General features: G+C 37.8%; 2 protein-coding genes across 4 annotated transcripts; one reads left to right on the forward strand and one right to left on the reverse strand.

The window, feature by feature from the left end:
• Positions 1-31: 31 nt before the first annotated feature.
• Positions 32-11,365, reverse strand: LOC106881196 (uncharacterized). Of its 3 annotated transcripts, none has more exons than XM_052971407.1 (4): positions 11,342-11,365; positions 5,316-5,604; positions 3,326-3,481; positions 32-842 (listed from the first exon to the last, which is right to left on the reverse strand). In XM_052971407.1, exons 2-4 carry the CDS (start codon positions 5,563-5,565, stop codon positions 688-690), a joined length of 561 nt encoding a protein of 186 aa, XP_052827367.1. In that variant the 5' UTR covers positions 5,566-5,604; positions 11,342-11,365; the 3' UTR covers positions 32-687. The 3 variants fall into 3 exon arrangements, with proteins under 3 accessions (XP_052827367.1, XP_014786978.1, XP_052827366.1); XM_014931492.2 differs by lacking the exon at positions 11,342-11,365 and adding an exon at positions 10,202-10,970; XM_052971406.1 differs by lacking the exon at positions 11,342-11,365 and adding an exon at positions 8,904-9,061.
• Positions 11,366-11,384: 19 nt separating this feature from the next.
• On the forward strand, positions 11,385-13,437 carry LOC106881195 (spermatogenesis-defective protein 39 homolog). Its single transcript, XM_014931491.2, has one exon. It carries the CDS (start codon positions 11,584-11,586, stop codon positions 13,300-13,302), a length of 1,719 nt encoding a protein of 572 aa, XP_014786977.1. The 5' UTR covers positions 11,385-11,583; the 3' UTR covers positions 13,303-13,437.
• The last annotated feature ends 497 nt before the right edge of the window (positions 13,438-13,934 follow it).

The raw sequence follows: 13,934 nt of genomic DNA on the forward strand, positions 1-13,934 counted from the left end.
ATATATATATATATATATATATATATACACATATTTATATACATATACACACACACACAAAGTTTCACCTGACAGCTTATTGAACCATTCTGGCTGAATAAACCATCAGACATAACTTAAAGTGTCAAAACATACTTTATAACATACATACACACACACACACATATATAAGTAACATATACACATACATACATACATATAATATATATATACACACACACATACATACATGTTCAGCAAATAAGAAGTGCTGAATACATTTTGTAGTGAAACAGGCCTGGAAAACAAGTCGCAAGACAAACCTTCAGCTTAAGTTTCGATTAAAAAACTATATATATGTGCATATCTGTGTGTGTATACATACAAACATACACACACACACATATATATATATATGTATATGTGTGTGTGTGTGTGTGTAATTTTGTTTGAAGGTAGGCAATTATTAACTTGTATGCCTTACCAACAAATATACAATGTTTACATAATACACTGAGCACTCTTTCCAATTTATGCACATATATGTGCGATGTGTGTATGTGTATGTGCATGTGTCTGCGTGTGTGTGTGTGTGTGTGTGTGTGTGTGTGTGTGTGTCTGTCAATCACCAGGCTAAACTCTTTAAGAAGTCAACCATTGGAATGGATAGATACATCTATTGAAAGATGTATCTTGGTAGTGGCACCATCAGGAAATAATCAACAAGAGCATAGCTGCAGACAGTTCCAAGAAACATGCAAGTGCAGCTAATCCAGTTGACCAAGATATCTGGGGTGTTTCTTTTGGACTGGATTCATCTAGTTTGGAGTAAAACATTATAATACTGGTGGAGATAGCAGACACTGGTGACAGAAAGAAGAGACAAAGATTAGTTAATGATGACAATATAAAAATTGTGACAGGTAATATGAGGAATTATTGATAACTGGTGTGCAAGCACACACACACATAGGTGTGTGTGCGTAAATGTTTTAAATATTTTTTTAAAGCTAAAATAATGCAGATTATAAAAATTTATAATACAGATCAATGGTTATTACTGTTACCATTTAAGAGTACCATCCATCAAACTTTACTTTAAATTTTTTAACTTACATTGTCTTGGCTTTAAAAAAAATTTTAAACATTTATATATATGGGACAATGTTTCATGAAAACCATTACTATTGTAAAATACATGCATACACTTTCAGGCATAAGGTAAAAATTCTGCAACAACACTTTTAAAATAGATTTGGAGCTTAGAAAGCAAAGGAACCAACTACAACATCAAATGTTGTCTGTTTTCGAATCTGCTCCAGCTCATACCAAGAGTGTCAGCTCAGCTTAGCAGAAAGACTTGATTTCCTCATGTCCCCATCAAATGAAGTTTCTTGTATGATTCTTCAAATTACCAATTAGATAATACTCTAACCTACTGTTCTCAGTGCTTGACATTTTTATAGAGAACCCACTTCTCATCACCAGTCACTATCTGGTCCAAAAAAGGTTCATTCATGGGATGTGACAGCAAAGAAGAGCACACATTCACTCTCTCTGTGCGATTAGACTTAGAAGGTTTGTGAGGAACCTATCGACCCAATTTGCTGACTTTTCGATGAATGGTTGAATGACCAAATCCAAGCTTCTCTGCTCGTTCTTCAACAGTTACAATGGGATTTTGCTCCACCAATGTTTTTTAGGATGTCCTCGTCAAACTCTACAGATCTTCCAGGACAAGGGTCATCTTCTAGTCTGCAGTTTCCGGCTCGGAATTTCTGGACCAACTGTTGACACTGGTTTATGTTTATTGTCCAATCCCTGTATACGGCTTTAATACTCCTCGCACCTTCTGTTGCGTTGTTGCCCTTATTGAACTCATAAAGCAAAATATGCTGAATATGCTCCTTTGTCACTTCCATTATAGCTTTGAAAAAATAACTATTAAAATCGAACTGCACTCTTCAAAACTTGCACTAAGAATAAGTACAAGGTAAAATTACTACCTGCTTTTATAGCAAGTTGATGCAGGTGGTTTATCCCATCCCCCTCCGACTTTTAGTTCATGCAAATGAAAAAACCGCATTATTTATGGGTATGAGCCAATACATTACACACCATAGATATATTTTGTGTGTATATATTTTGTATGTGTATATGAACATATGTATGCAGGTGTATAGATATAGGTGTGTGTTTATATAAGTATATGCATATATATACCAGCATGGAACACCAGACGTTAAACGATGATGATGATACACACACACACACACACACACACATGTATTGTGTGTGTGTGAGTGCAAAGGCTCACACATACATGCATGTGTGTACGTGCATGTATCTGTGCACATGAATGAGTGAGTGCATGCACACATGTATATATGTTTACATATCAAAATTGTAAACAAAGTTTACTATCCCCCTCCCACAACCAATATGCATACAACTAACCAAACCATCGTGTGGCACACAAGAGCACCCATTGCACACTTGTAGTGGTTGGCATTAAGAAGAGCATCCAGCCATAGAAACCATGCCAATCAGACTGGAGTCTGGTGCAGCCCCTCAGCTTACTAGCCCTAGTCAAACTGTCCAACCCATGCCAGCATGGACAACAGACATTGAAAGATGATGATGATATATAAGACTCTCTATTATGAAGTATTATAGAGTTTTCCTCACACACTTCTGTGACCTGTCCACAACCACAATTCCACTCAGTCACTTGTCAAACATCTTCAGGCTTGTAAGTGCTGAGACCACAAAAAAAAAAAAAAAGCATCCACACTGGTGCTGTGCAAAAGCACCAAGTCCACACTCTGTAAAGTAGTTGGCATTAGGAAGGGACATCCAGCCATAGAAACCATGCCGAAACAGACATAGGGTCTGAACAGCCCTTCAGCTTCTGTCAAACCATCCGACTCATGCCAGTATGGAAAACAGACATTAGTTGATGATGAGGAGAATGAAGATGATGATATTGTTAAAGTATATAATATAGGTTGTGACACAGATCTCCACCAACAACGGATGCTATTGCTCCTACTATCAACAAAAGTTCAAATTCTTTTATCATTATTATCTTTGTAAATATGATCCAGGATCCACTTCAGGATAAGCAACAATGTTACATCACATTCCTGCACCACTAAATATCTAAGATATTTTGGTTCTTTCTCAAGAAATTAATTTTGTTTCTTTCATTCTGGAATTTATTTTTTAAGATATTTACAAACTTAAGTCACAGTAACCAGCCTTGCACTTAACCTAACCCAACAGTATGTATGAGATGGGATGGGGCTGTTATTTGTCTGTGGAAATTACAACATAAAAGACTTACCAGATAAGAGACACAGAGCAGATACAGTCACCTGGCGATTAGTTCGCAAAATAATTGGGAGATAGACATCAATTCTTTTGGACAAAAGCATCATCATGGAGACCACAAGACTAATCCACCCAGTGAGGCTGAGACCTTGCATTACATGGTACCATGCTAGAAAGGAAATAAGAGATAGGAGCATAAGGATGAATTATTTAAAAAATACATTTAAATCAATGATAGAAAACTTGCTAGAAATGAAACTAAAAACTATAAAGGGTGTCAGGTGGCATTCCCATGAGATAAAACTGAGAGTAACATTTCACATTAGGATCTAATTCCTGCAACTAAAGACCATCACTAGCTAATTCTTGATTTACCAGAAATACAACTGTGAAGACTATGATACTGCAGAGTAAAAATAGGCACATTTTTGACTCTAGAATGCCTGAATTATCAATCTTCAGATTAAAATTATTAAGAATATGCATGGTTGTTAGTTTGTAAACATGATAACCTGAGATAAAATGGCTGAGTGAATAAAATATCAGCCTAAGAATTAATGGGAGTTATTGTGTTGTCTCTTAATTCTATAAACACAGTAGATCTCTCAAAAAAACAATACCAGATTTTGTAGCAAACTTAGCTGTCACATCTTATCCAAGGACAGATTTGTCTTCTGGCTACTTTCTTTATGATATCAAGTATCTTAACAATAGTGTTGTTAATTAACTTTCCAATGGCCAATCCCTATTTCACTATATTTCCAGTTGTTACACTAATAAACTCGACTGTGCAATTTAAGCAGAATAAAGTATTTTTCTTTTAACATACAGGTTTATTAGTTGTCTTATTCATGTATCTCATCTTTTACTAATGTGTAAAAGCAACAGACATACACACATGAAAGACAAAATTGAGACAAAAAGAAAGGAATTTCAAAAATTCCTCTTCAAAATTTGCAAAGACAGGTTACTAAAAAAAGATATTAAATATCTAAAGAATTTTTATAAATTTCTCATCCAGTGTAGGGATTTCTCATCCAGTGTAGGGATTTCCATTCAAGAAACACACACCTGAAAAGAGGACTGGAACCCCTCGCCTTCACAAAGACTAAGGTGAGGGACTTCCTCCAACAAACATGGCTGTTGTCAGGATGTGGTGTACAAATGTATATGACCTGGGATCAGCTTAGAAGTAAGGTCACTTGCTCAATGATTTCAAGTCACTTGACATAGATGTGGTAGCTATCAGAATCTCTGAAGTATACACGCACTTGCTCTCATCTTATGGTCAGTCAAGATGAGATAGCATCCCAACAGAGGTAAGAAGGCCAGATTTCTTCACACATCTAAAACTTTTCCTGAGGGTGTTCCAATCACTACTACTAGTGGAGAATTGGAACTGAATTTAAATTCATGCGGGGATAGCATAGAGCAGCAGGGGTAGCAAAAGCATTGGTAACCTGCTCAGAAATTTCCAACTGTTTGAAAAGTATCAACTAGGTTTCCCTGATGTGGCACTGTGGACATGGAACACTGTCATCCTTGTCATCTATTTTATGGTCCTGTATTAGGGAGAAATCGTGAAACCAGCCTCCTTGATTTACTACAGGAGAGACAGAGTAGACATGTAAAGTTTGTAATGACAATTTTGTTGGGACATTGCCAATTTTGTTATATATTTTATCAAAAAGCACTCAAGTGATTAGAGGAGAAATGGATACTGCTTAAAATTTCTAAAGCTATCTTTCAATTAATCAAAAAATAGTTTAAGGAAGGCACAGGCACTCAGCAAGAGATGCCCTTCACATCATATCTCTCATCACCAACATTTTTATTCCCATCGATTCCTTAATATTGTAACTTCTGTTCTTTTACTGGGAGATGAGGAAGGGCTCATCTCTACATGTTCATATTCTTAAGAGGTAGTGTATCACTGTGAAGTGCTCAATCACCTATCCATAGGTTAAATATAAAAATTTCTAAAAGCTATCGAAACATCTTACCTGGTTCTTCTGCATAAAAAGCTGGGATAATCTGACATCGAAGGCAATCACAGAACTTCACCCACCACAGGCCATAAAACGAGTGGGGTGGCAGCTGGAACCAGGCATGAGTAAAGGCAGCTAAGCAGTAGAGAACATTAGCTGTAAATACAAAAATGAGGCTGACTATTTCCAAGCTACCCCTTCCTCCTTTCATGTTGAAGTCTTCGCCAGACAATTTCATTTTTAAGTCTTGAATGTCTGTATCCATTTGTCATTGTTTGCTTTCAAAATGCACAAAATGTGGTAACTGAAAGTGTTAATAAAGACAACATTAACCAAGAAGGAAATAAAGTAAGAATAAAACTCAAAGATTACTCAAGTCAAAGAAATTATGAGTATCAACAAATTACAATTGATAACCTGCTGAGTAAGATAGAAAAGCAATAACAAGACATAAAAACTGTAGTTATATATACACATATGAATGTGACAAATTCTACCCTCAAGCCTTAGATCATACTTTGATCTGTTTTTATTGTTACTAGGTAATTACATTAACTAAATTTAGTTATTACATTTCTGTTGAGTTACTAATACCACGACAATCAGACACATTCCATTTTAACATCCTTGATTTAATATCTCTATCAAATCTATGAACTTTAGCCTTAACCTGACAAACACCAACCATTTTCATACGATGTATGCATCTCACTTAATGCATTTTGTACAAATCCAAAACTCTCATCTCAAAAGATATTTCTTTTTCTTCTTTGATGTCCAACCCTATCTCTTCTACCAACCTTGTACTGACCATTTGTTGAGAGAGCCAACTCTTATTCATAGGGATCCTGCATCCTTACATTTAACATCAGAGTTTAGGTACTTGGTTTCTACTGAGCACTAATTCTATGTACAGATTATCTATATGTCCTTTGACACCTTACCTATCATTTGTGTGTGCGTGTGTGTGCATGCATGTGTCTGCATCTGTGTGTGTGTGTTTGTACAAGTGAGTTGATATTTCCCCTTGTCTTTGTGTGTCAACTGGTTGTAAATAAAATTTTCATTCAAATGATGTATTTGTTTCCAGGTCTCCGTGTAAGCTTGTCTGGACTGTTTGTTGTTGAATGGACTTGGATATTATTACTTCACTCAGAAACACATTAGGAGTGGCATCATGAAGGGTGCCCTAACATACTCCTGTCTGGCCCATGGAAATGTACATGTTAATACAATGATGGTGATCATCAACATTTAATGCTCACGTGGGTCAGATGGAATTTGTCAACACAATATTTCCCCAAGACCAAACATGTTTTCCTCAAAAAAAACTGGGAATGAACACTGCTTGCATGACAGTGATGCTCATTTACAACCATCATGTGATGTCAAGACAGGAGTAATACACAATCACAATCACAAACACATCAACATCATTTAACATCTCTTTTTCTGTGCTGGCATGAGTTGGACAGTTTGACAGGATCTGGCAAACTGCAGAAATGTGGTGCACTCCAACATCAGCTTTGATATGGATTCTACAGTTGGATATGTTTCATAATGCTAACCAATTTATACTATGTACTTGGTGCTTTTTTTTTGTGACATCAGCACTAGTGATTTCCGCAGAAGCTGCATTTGCCAGCATATAAGGTACAGCCTCACATAAGATGCACCCCAATTTCTTAAATATTTTGTGGAAAAAACAATGTTTGATCATACACTCACATTTTCAATTGGTTTTGTTAGGGAAAATGAGGGATTTAGTTCATATGAAAACAATATTGTGACAGTATACTTGGATAAAATATAAATCTGCATATTTCTGGAGAGAGTTCAGAATGCTCTTCATCATCATCATTGTCATTTAACATCCGCCTTCCATGCTGGCATGGATTGGACAGTTTGACTGAGGGCTGGCAAGCCAGAAGGCTGCACCAGGCTCTAATCTGATCTGGCAAAGTTTCTATATCTCGATGCCCTTCCTAACACCAACCACTCTGAGAGTGTAGTGGGTACTTTTTACATGCCACCGGCATGAGGGCCGATCAGGCAGTACTAGCAACGACCATGCTCAAATGGTGCTTTTTACGTGCCACCAGCACGGGAACTAGTCAGGCAACGATCATGCTTGAATGGTGCTTTTTATGAGCCAGTAAATAGCAAAGAGCCTTTCCACTAGAGTAAAAGGCAGATTATATGATGCTTGTATAAACAACTATGCTACATAGTAATGAGAACACACAAAAGTGGAAAGAAATGAAGCCAACATACTCTGTTGATGTACACTGTCAATGTGTATGTACAACAAAATGTAAATGTGTTGAGAGAAAAATTAGACATAAGAGGTATCAAATGTTGTGTGCAAGAGAGGACACTGCATTGGTATGATCATGTGATGTGTATGGATGAAGACAATAGATCACTAAATGTGAACAGGATCTATGGAAGAAGAAGACCAGGGAGGTGTGGAATAAAGTGGTGAAAAATTACCTCCAGATGTTAAGCTTCACAGAGGAGATGACAAAGGACCATGATTGACAATTTTCTGTGCTTGAGAAAACTCATCCAGAAAAGCAAAACTTTGTCATCTCTTGTATGAGGCTCAACATCTTTAGATCAGCCATCACCACTTCATCCCAACTCTTCCTGGGTCTCTGGTCATGTGATGCATACAGATGAGAACAGCTGCATAAAGAAGTGTTGATTGCCGAAGTGGATGGAACTTATGGAAGAGGGAGTCCCAGGAAGATGTAGGATGAAGTGGTGAGGGCTGATCTCAAGATGTTGAGCCTCATGCAGGAGATGAGAATGGGCCAGGAAGTCTGGTGATACAAAGTTCTTGAGGAAACCCATCTGCTTCGGCATTACACTGACTCAACACCAACCAAGAAACTAAACTACCTCTCCTCCATGCCCCTGCAGCTTAACCCCACCTTGTCATTCCTCACTCTTCACAACTGTATCATTACTATCCTGACATTCTCCCTGCAACCTTCATCTCCCTTCTCTCCAATTCATACCTCATCAGTTATAACCCTTTACCTTGCCAAACTTCTTTTACCGCTGCAGGCTGCCTCCCCACACAGTCTTGCAATAGCCCTCCCCATCCACTCCTACTTACCTTATGCCTTGAGGAGTCACCTGGACACTTCATCTATTTATTTCTTCACAGCTTCTACTGATCACTCTCACCCTCCCCTAAATATAAGTAACCATGCACCTCTTCTACAAGAACCTGCTCTCTGCACTCTCTTCTCTCATACTCTAACTCTTCCTCCCCTGATATAAAACTGACTCCAGCTCCCTCAGGATTCATAGTCTTGCAAGCTACATGGCAACTTCAACAGTGCTAGTGCCATGAAAAGGGCATCCAGTACTTATTGTAAAGTAGGTGGCATTACGAAGGGCATCCAGTAGTAGAAACCCTACCAAAGCAGACATGGAGCATAATGCAGTCCTTGGGCCCATAAGATCCACTCAAACCATCCAAACATACCAATACGGACATTAAATGATGATGATGATGACGATGATAGCACATACACAAAAGAAGATTTGCAAAAATTAGAACTAAATGATGCAAACATGTTGGATATTTACCAATGAGCTGAGAGGAAACTGAAATACAAGAAGAATCAGATGAAGAATGCAAGAGAGACGACTGGCCTGGTATAGACATGAAATTCATGAGGATGATCACAGCAGCATAAAGAAGTGCCAGGTGCATGAAATGGAGGGGTTCTGCAAGAAAGGAAGACCTAGGAAGACATGGAACTAAATAGTGAAAACTGATCTCAAAAGAACACACAAAGATAACAAAGAACTATGAAGATTGATGATAAGCAATGCTGGAGACGGTCACACCCATGCAAGCTCCCTGCAACATTTCATCAATATTTTTTCAAATCTCCATTTTCAGCCCTCTCTCTTAATCACCAAGTTCGCTAAGTAAAGAAAAATGACATTGGCTTAGTCCATATTCAAGCCCCTTTTCTCCCTATCATTAATCTACATTTCTATCTCCGATCAAGATGCCTGTAAAGAAGAACCGCTTCCGATCAGGGTCCACACCACCGTCACCATTCTGCATCGCTTACAATCACTCCCTTTCCCTCGTTATTGACGTTTGTCACTTTTACCATTGCCCTTGTAATTTAACGGAATTTGGCTGCTATTTCTAATGGGACTCGCGAAAATAGGGAGTAGAACTATTGTTTGACCATTTGAAAATATTTTAGTTACAAATGTTCAAATTAACAAGATTAAAGACGTTTTCATAACATTAATAGGCGAAGGTAAAGAATACGCACACCACCCGTTTTCGGGGGTTAGGATTAGGATAGATTTAGAGTTAGGGTTACACCGAAAACGGGTGGTATGCGTATTCTTCGCCTCCACCACATTAACATTGTATATAATATACAATACATTATAGGATTAATAGTTAGTGAAGGACGCACCAAAAACCCGATCTAATTTCGATCATCCCTGGTTTAAAACGTCTTATAACAAACGAAAGGTGGAAATGTAAATCGTCTGCTGGTGAAAATACCGAAACTATTTTGATGAAAAGTAGAAATAAGTGCACACACTTTGGACTTTCAACTCTATATGTTCCTAGAGGATATAGTTTATCTACAGTGTTGATATGGTATAATACAGTGATGATTACAGTCGTGTTGTGGCCCCAAACTAATGAAATCAGTGGTTCCTGACAGGATTGAGGTGGAGGAGCTGTAATTTATATCATTGAACAGAGACACAACGTAGAGCAGAACACAAAATACTAACAAAACATTGACTATCTGACATATAATGTTTCTATAAGATTATCAAAAGTTTCTCCGCTTAAAAGTAAACGAAACAAGTTTAAAACCAAGAAATGCAAATATTTTTACCTGAACTGTCCCAACATGGAGGAGCGACAGGGGCAGATAACTGAGACGGAAGGGCAGATAACTAAGACAACTTCCAGCCTGGCTGACTGTCACAACTGAGGACAATACTTGTTCATAGTTGTTACCATTAGCCTACCGTGGCAATGCCAACCCATTTAGCTATGCCAATTTCATCTCTTGCAGCCACCTTTCATGAAATTTATTAGGACAGCACCTCCCTCTATATCCTCTTCCTCCTCTCTGAGAGGTACTTGAAGAAGTTGATGAGAGATTGTTCTGAGAGGAAAAGCTCTTTTCAGACCTTTCAACCACATCAAACCTACAACTTCCTTTGCTATAACCATCAGACAGAGGAAGACAACCGACATTTCCTTGCCGAATGAACAGTGATTCGATATTAGACTCGGTCAACAGTTAGATCCGTCCCACATATAATAACAACTATTCGACATAAACCCACATAATGCACTAACACTGAACGAGTTCGTAATAGTCAATTTCGTCGGCCTGTGTGTATCACGTACATGTTCGCTTGTCAACAGCTCTAAACATGGCCATGACTGTAGAGTTTATTCCGAACAATATTTCCCATCCGTGGCACTGCCAGACAAAAGACTTCCCAATACTTGATTTTAAAGTTTTCAAATAGAGACTACCCGGACGATCTCAGGTCATCATTGCTAATATTATCCACTAACTCTCTATAGAATGCCACCAACTTTTTGACCCAAATGATACGATTGCAGTTAGAAAGATGAGTTAGGTAAGAAACAAAAAATGGGTTGCATGAACAGCAATGACACTTATTCCCTGTTACGTACAGTGTCTTATCAGCTTACCAGCCGCATCAGCCCGTTTCTTTATACTAATCGTTTGAAACAGACAGGATTCCTGACAATTGCTCCTTCCACAAGAAGCGAACGAGCAGGGGTGTAGTTATGCCGTTAATTATATGCCCAGTCCAACATTGTAATGTGATGTTAAGTCTTTTAATGTCCATAAAATCTCATTATTTCATTTACCTCATGTGCTATTATTGTCTCGACATGAATAACATAAAATACACGATGCTCTAGTTAATGATGATAATGAGAGTGTGTGGCTAAAAATTATAGAGCTAAAGAAATAATCCTATCTTACCGGCGCGTGCGCGAGCGCAGATCAAAAAATCTAAGGGAGGCTACCGCTGAGGTGAGAGTTAGCAGTCGACAGGAAGTGATGTCATTGACGTTGTCTTTCTCTCCAAGTTGAGGGAAGAACCACTCCCACTGGTCTTATGCGCTTTACTTTCCTATACACGGTACTGAATTGTTTACAGTCGTCTCTTTTGTCCAAGCCGGATAATTTGAATTCAGTTGTATCTACACAGGTATATTTCGCCGATGTCAACTTACCTGAACAGCGGCCGGAGCCGCCAAAACACAATCGACGGCGACGATTTCTGGGCCGTGTCACAAATTGAACGTTCAGCCATCAAGTTTAATTTATTCGATGATGATATCTCTGTTGACAACGCATCAGATTTTGCTTCAAAGATCCTTTCATGTAGAGATGAAGAAGATGAAGTAAGTGAAAGTCTTGCTTCTCTCATAGACTGTGAAACTGCAACAACACCTGGAGACCACCCACTGGCACATGCTAAAAATCTGAGTTTAAAATCAAACCAGGCGAATCTTATATCGAGAACAGGCACACCAGCGAAACCCTCGAATTTACCAGGTAGCAATCAACATTGTTCATCTTCTCCTTCGACTCCAGCTACTGAGTCAAATAGCAGCAGTTTGCAACAAACAGGATCATCTTCCTATGGTCACGGCCGATCAAAAAGCGATACAACCAGTGCTATTCTACCTGATCCACACGCCAATACGAGGCGAGGTAGTCAACACACCTCTAGCCAAACATTCCCTAAGCCTGGCTTCAGTTCTGCAGATTCTAACTTAAGTATAGATGATGTAATCGAAAAATCTGTTCCCAAAACAGCGTCTTCGTCATCCCTCCATAAACTTGAAGCCGAGGTAATTTCTTTAAAACACTCACTAAGGACAGCTGATCGTGAAAAGTGGTTAAAACCTCCGATTTCTGAGACCCTCAAAAGAATTCGAGATGGTGAAGTCCACTCTGGCATTAATATGTACCGAACGCGTGAAGACAAGGTAGAGATTTTAAATAAAGCTACTGAAAGTCATGATGGTAACATAATTATTACAGTTGTCCTATTTCTTCGCCAGACACTCAAAGACAGTATATTCCATGACATTCTCAAGAGCCATCCCATTGCTGCTAATCATTACACCAGTCATATGCGGGCTCTGAAGAATTACTCTGAACTGATATGTTTTTTAAAAGGAATGGATATGCACGAGGAAGCTGCTATGACCATGTATAAGCAAGCAATCAGCTGTAAGGATTTAGCCAATAAGTTTAGCAGCCTCAAAAAATGTCTGCAAGAATACAAATCCAGTTACCCAGGTATGTCAACAGAACTTTGGTTGATTGAAAGTCAACTTGCACTTTTAGAATGGCAAAATACTGTTGAAAGTATGGATAAAAGTGACCAACGTAACACCATTTTACAAAAAATCCCACCTACAAAACCTCTCGTTGATACATCTGTGATTTATTCTTTATATTATAGTGCTTTGTATCATTACAATGACAAAGAAGCAGAATTTGCCTCACCAAATATCTTGCGCAACAAACACCAATTAACAGAAAAACAGTTTTTATGGACAACTTTAACTGCCAGGGCTTACTTGAAAGCCTGGCCTAGCATTGAAGATATGTTAACAACAAAAGGTAATATTTTCAGTGGCAAGAGACTTAGGGCAGTGATAGGACTTGATAAAGTTGCAGAACTATTGTATCAGTTCGGAGCAGAGGAGGCTGACATTAAAAAATACCTGTTGGCCATGAACGACAATGAAAAGTGTTTGCAACTTTCTCAAAAACTAAAATGTTATGAGACTTTCATTGAAACATGTGTTGCAATGAAAGATCGCCGAGAGCTGGAAATATTTGCTCAGAAATTTTCAGCAAATGCTGAGTTACATCAGAAAGCCATAGATGCTCTGAACACATCAACCATCAAATGGAAATGAAAAACTGTTCTTAAACTTTCTCTATTGATGAAATATATATATACATACATATACTATATGTGTGTGTGAATGCCCAGTTGTTATAGCCATTCTAATGTGTATATAAATATGTACATAAATATTGATTACTTAAAACTTCACATGTTCAATATTTTTATTTCTATTATTTTATTTCTACTTGAACAAATTATTAGTTTAATATGTCAGCTGCTTTAAAAAAAACTCACTTGCAAGATCTCTGCAAGGGTAGCTACCTTCTTGCCACTAGTTTTTGAAATCCTAAAAAAAGTAGAGGTGTAACTCTTCAATGACTTGATCACGAAAAGAAAAAATTTCTATAAAAGTGTGTGTGTGTGTATATATATATATATATATATATATATACACACACACACACACATATATATACATATAGTCATGCATGCATATATATATATATATATATAACACAACCCCACCATTTACTGACTTATATATATATATATATATATATATATATATGGTGTCTCGGTGGTCTTGTGGGTAAAGGCATATGTAGACACCAATAACATTCTCACGGTGGTGCACCAGCATGACCGCAGCCACTTGGCTGAAACACATAAATAAATAAATAAATAAATGTATATGCATAT

Source organism: Octopus bimaculoides, chromosome 11 (assembly GCF_001194135.2).
Source record: "Octopus bimaculoides isolate UCB-OBI-ISO-001 chromosome 11, ASM119413v2, whole genome shotgun sequence".
NCBI classification, from domain to species: domain Eukaryota; kingdom Metazoa; phylum Mollusca; class Cephalopoda; order Octopoda; family Octopodidae; genus Octopus; species Octopus bimaculoides.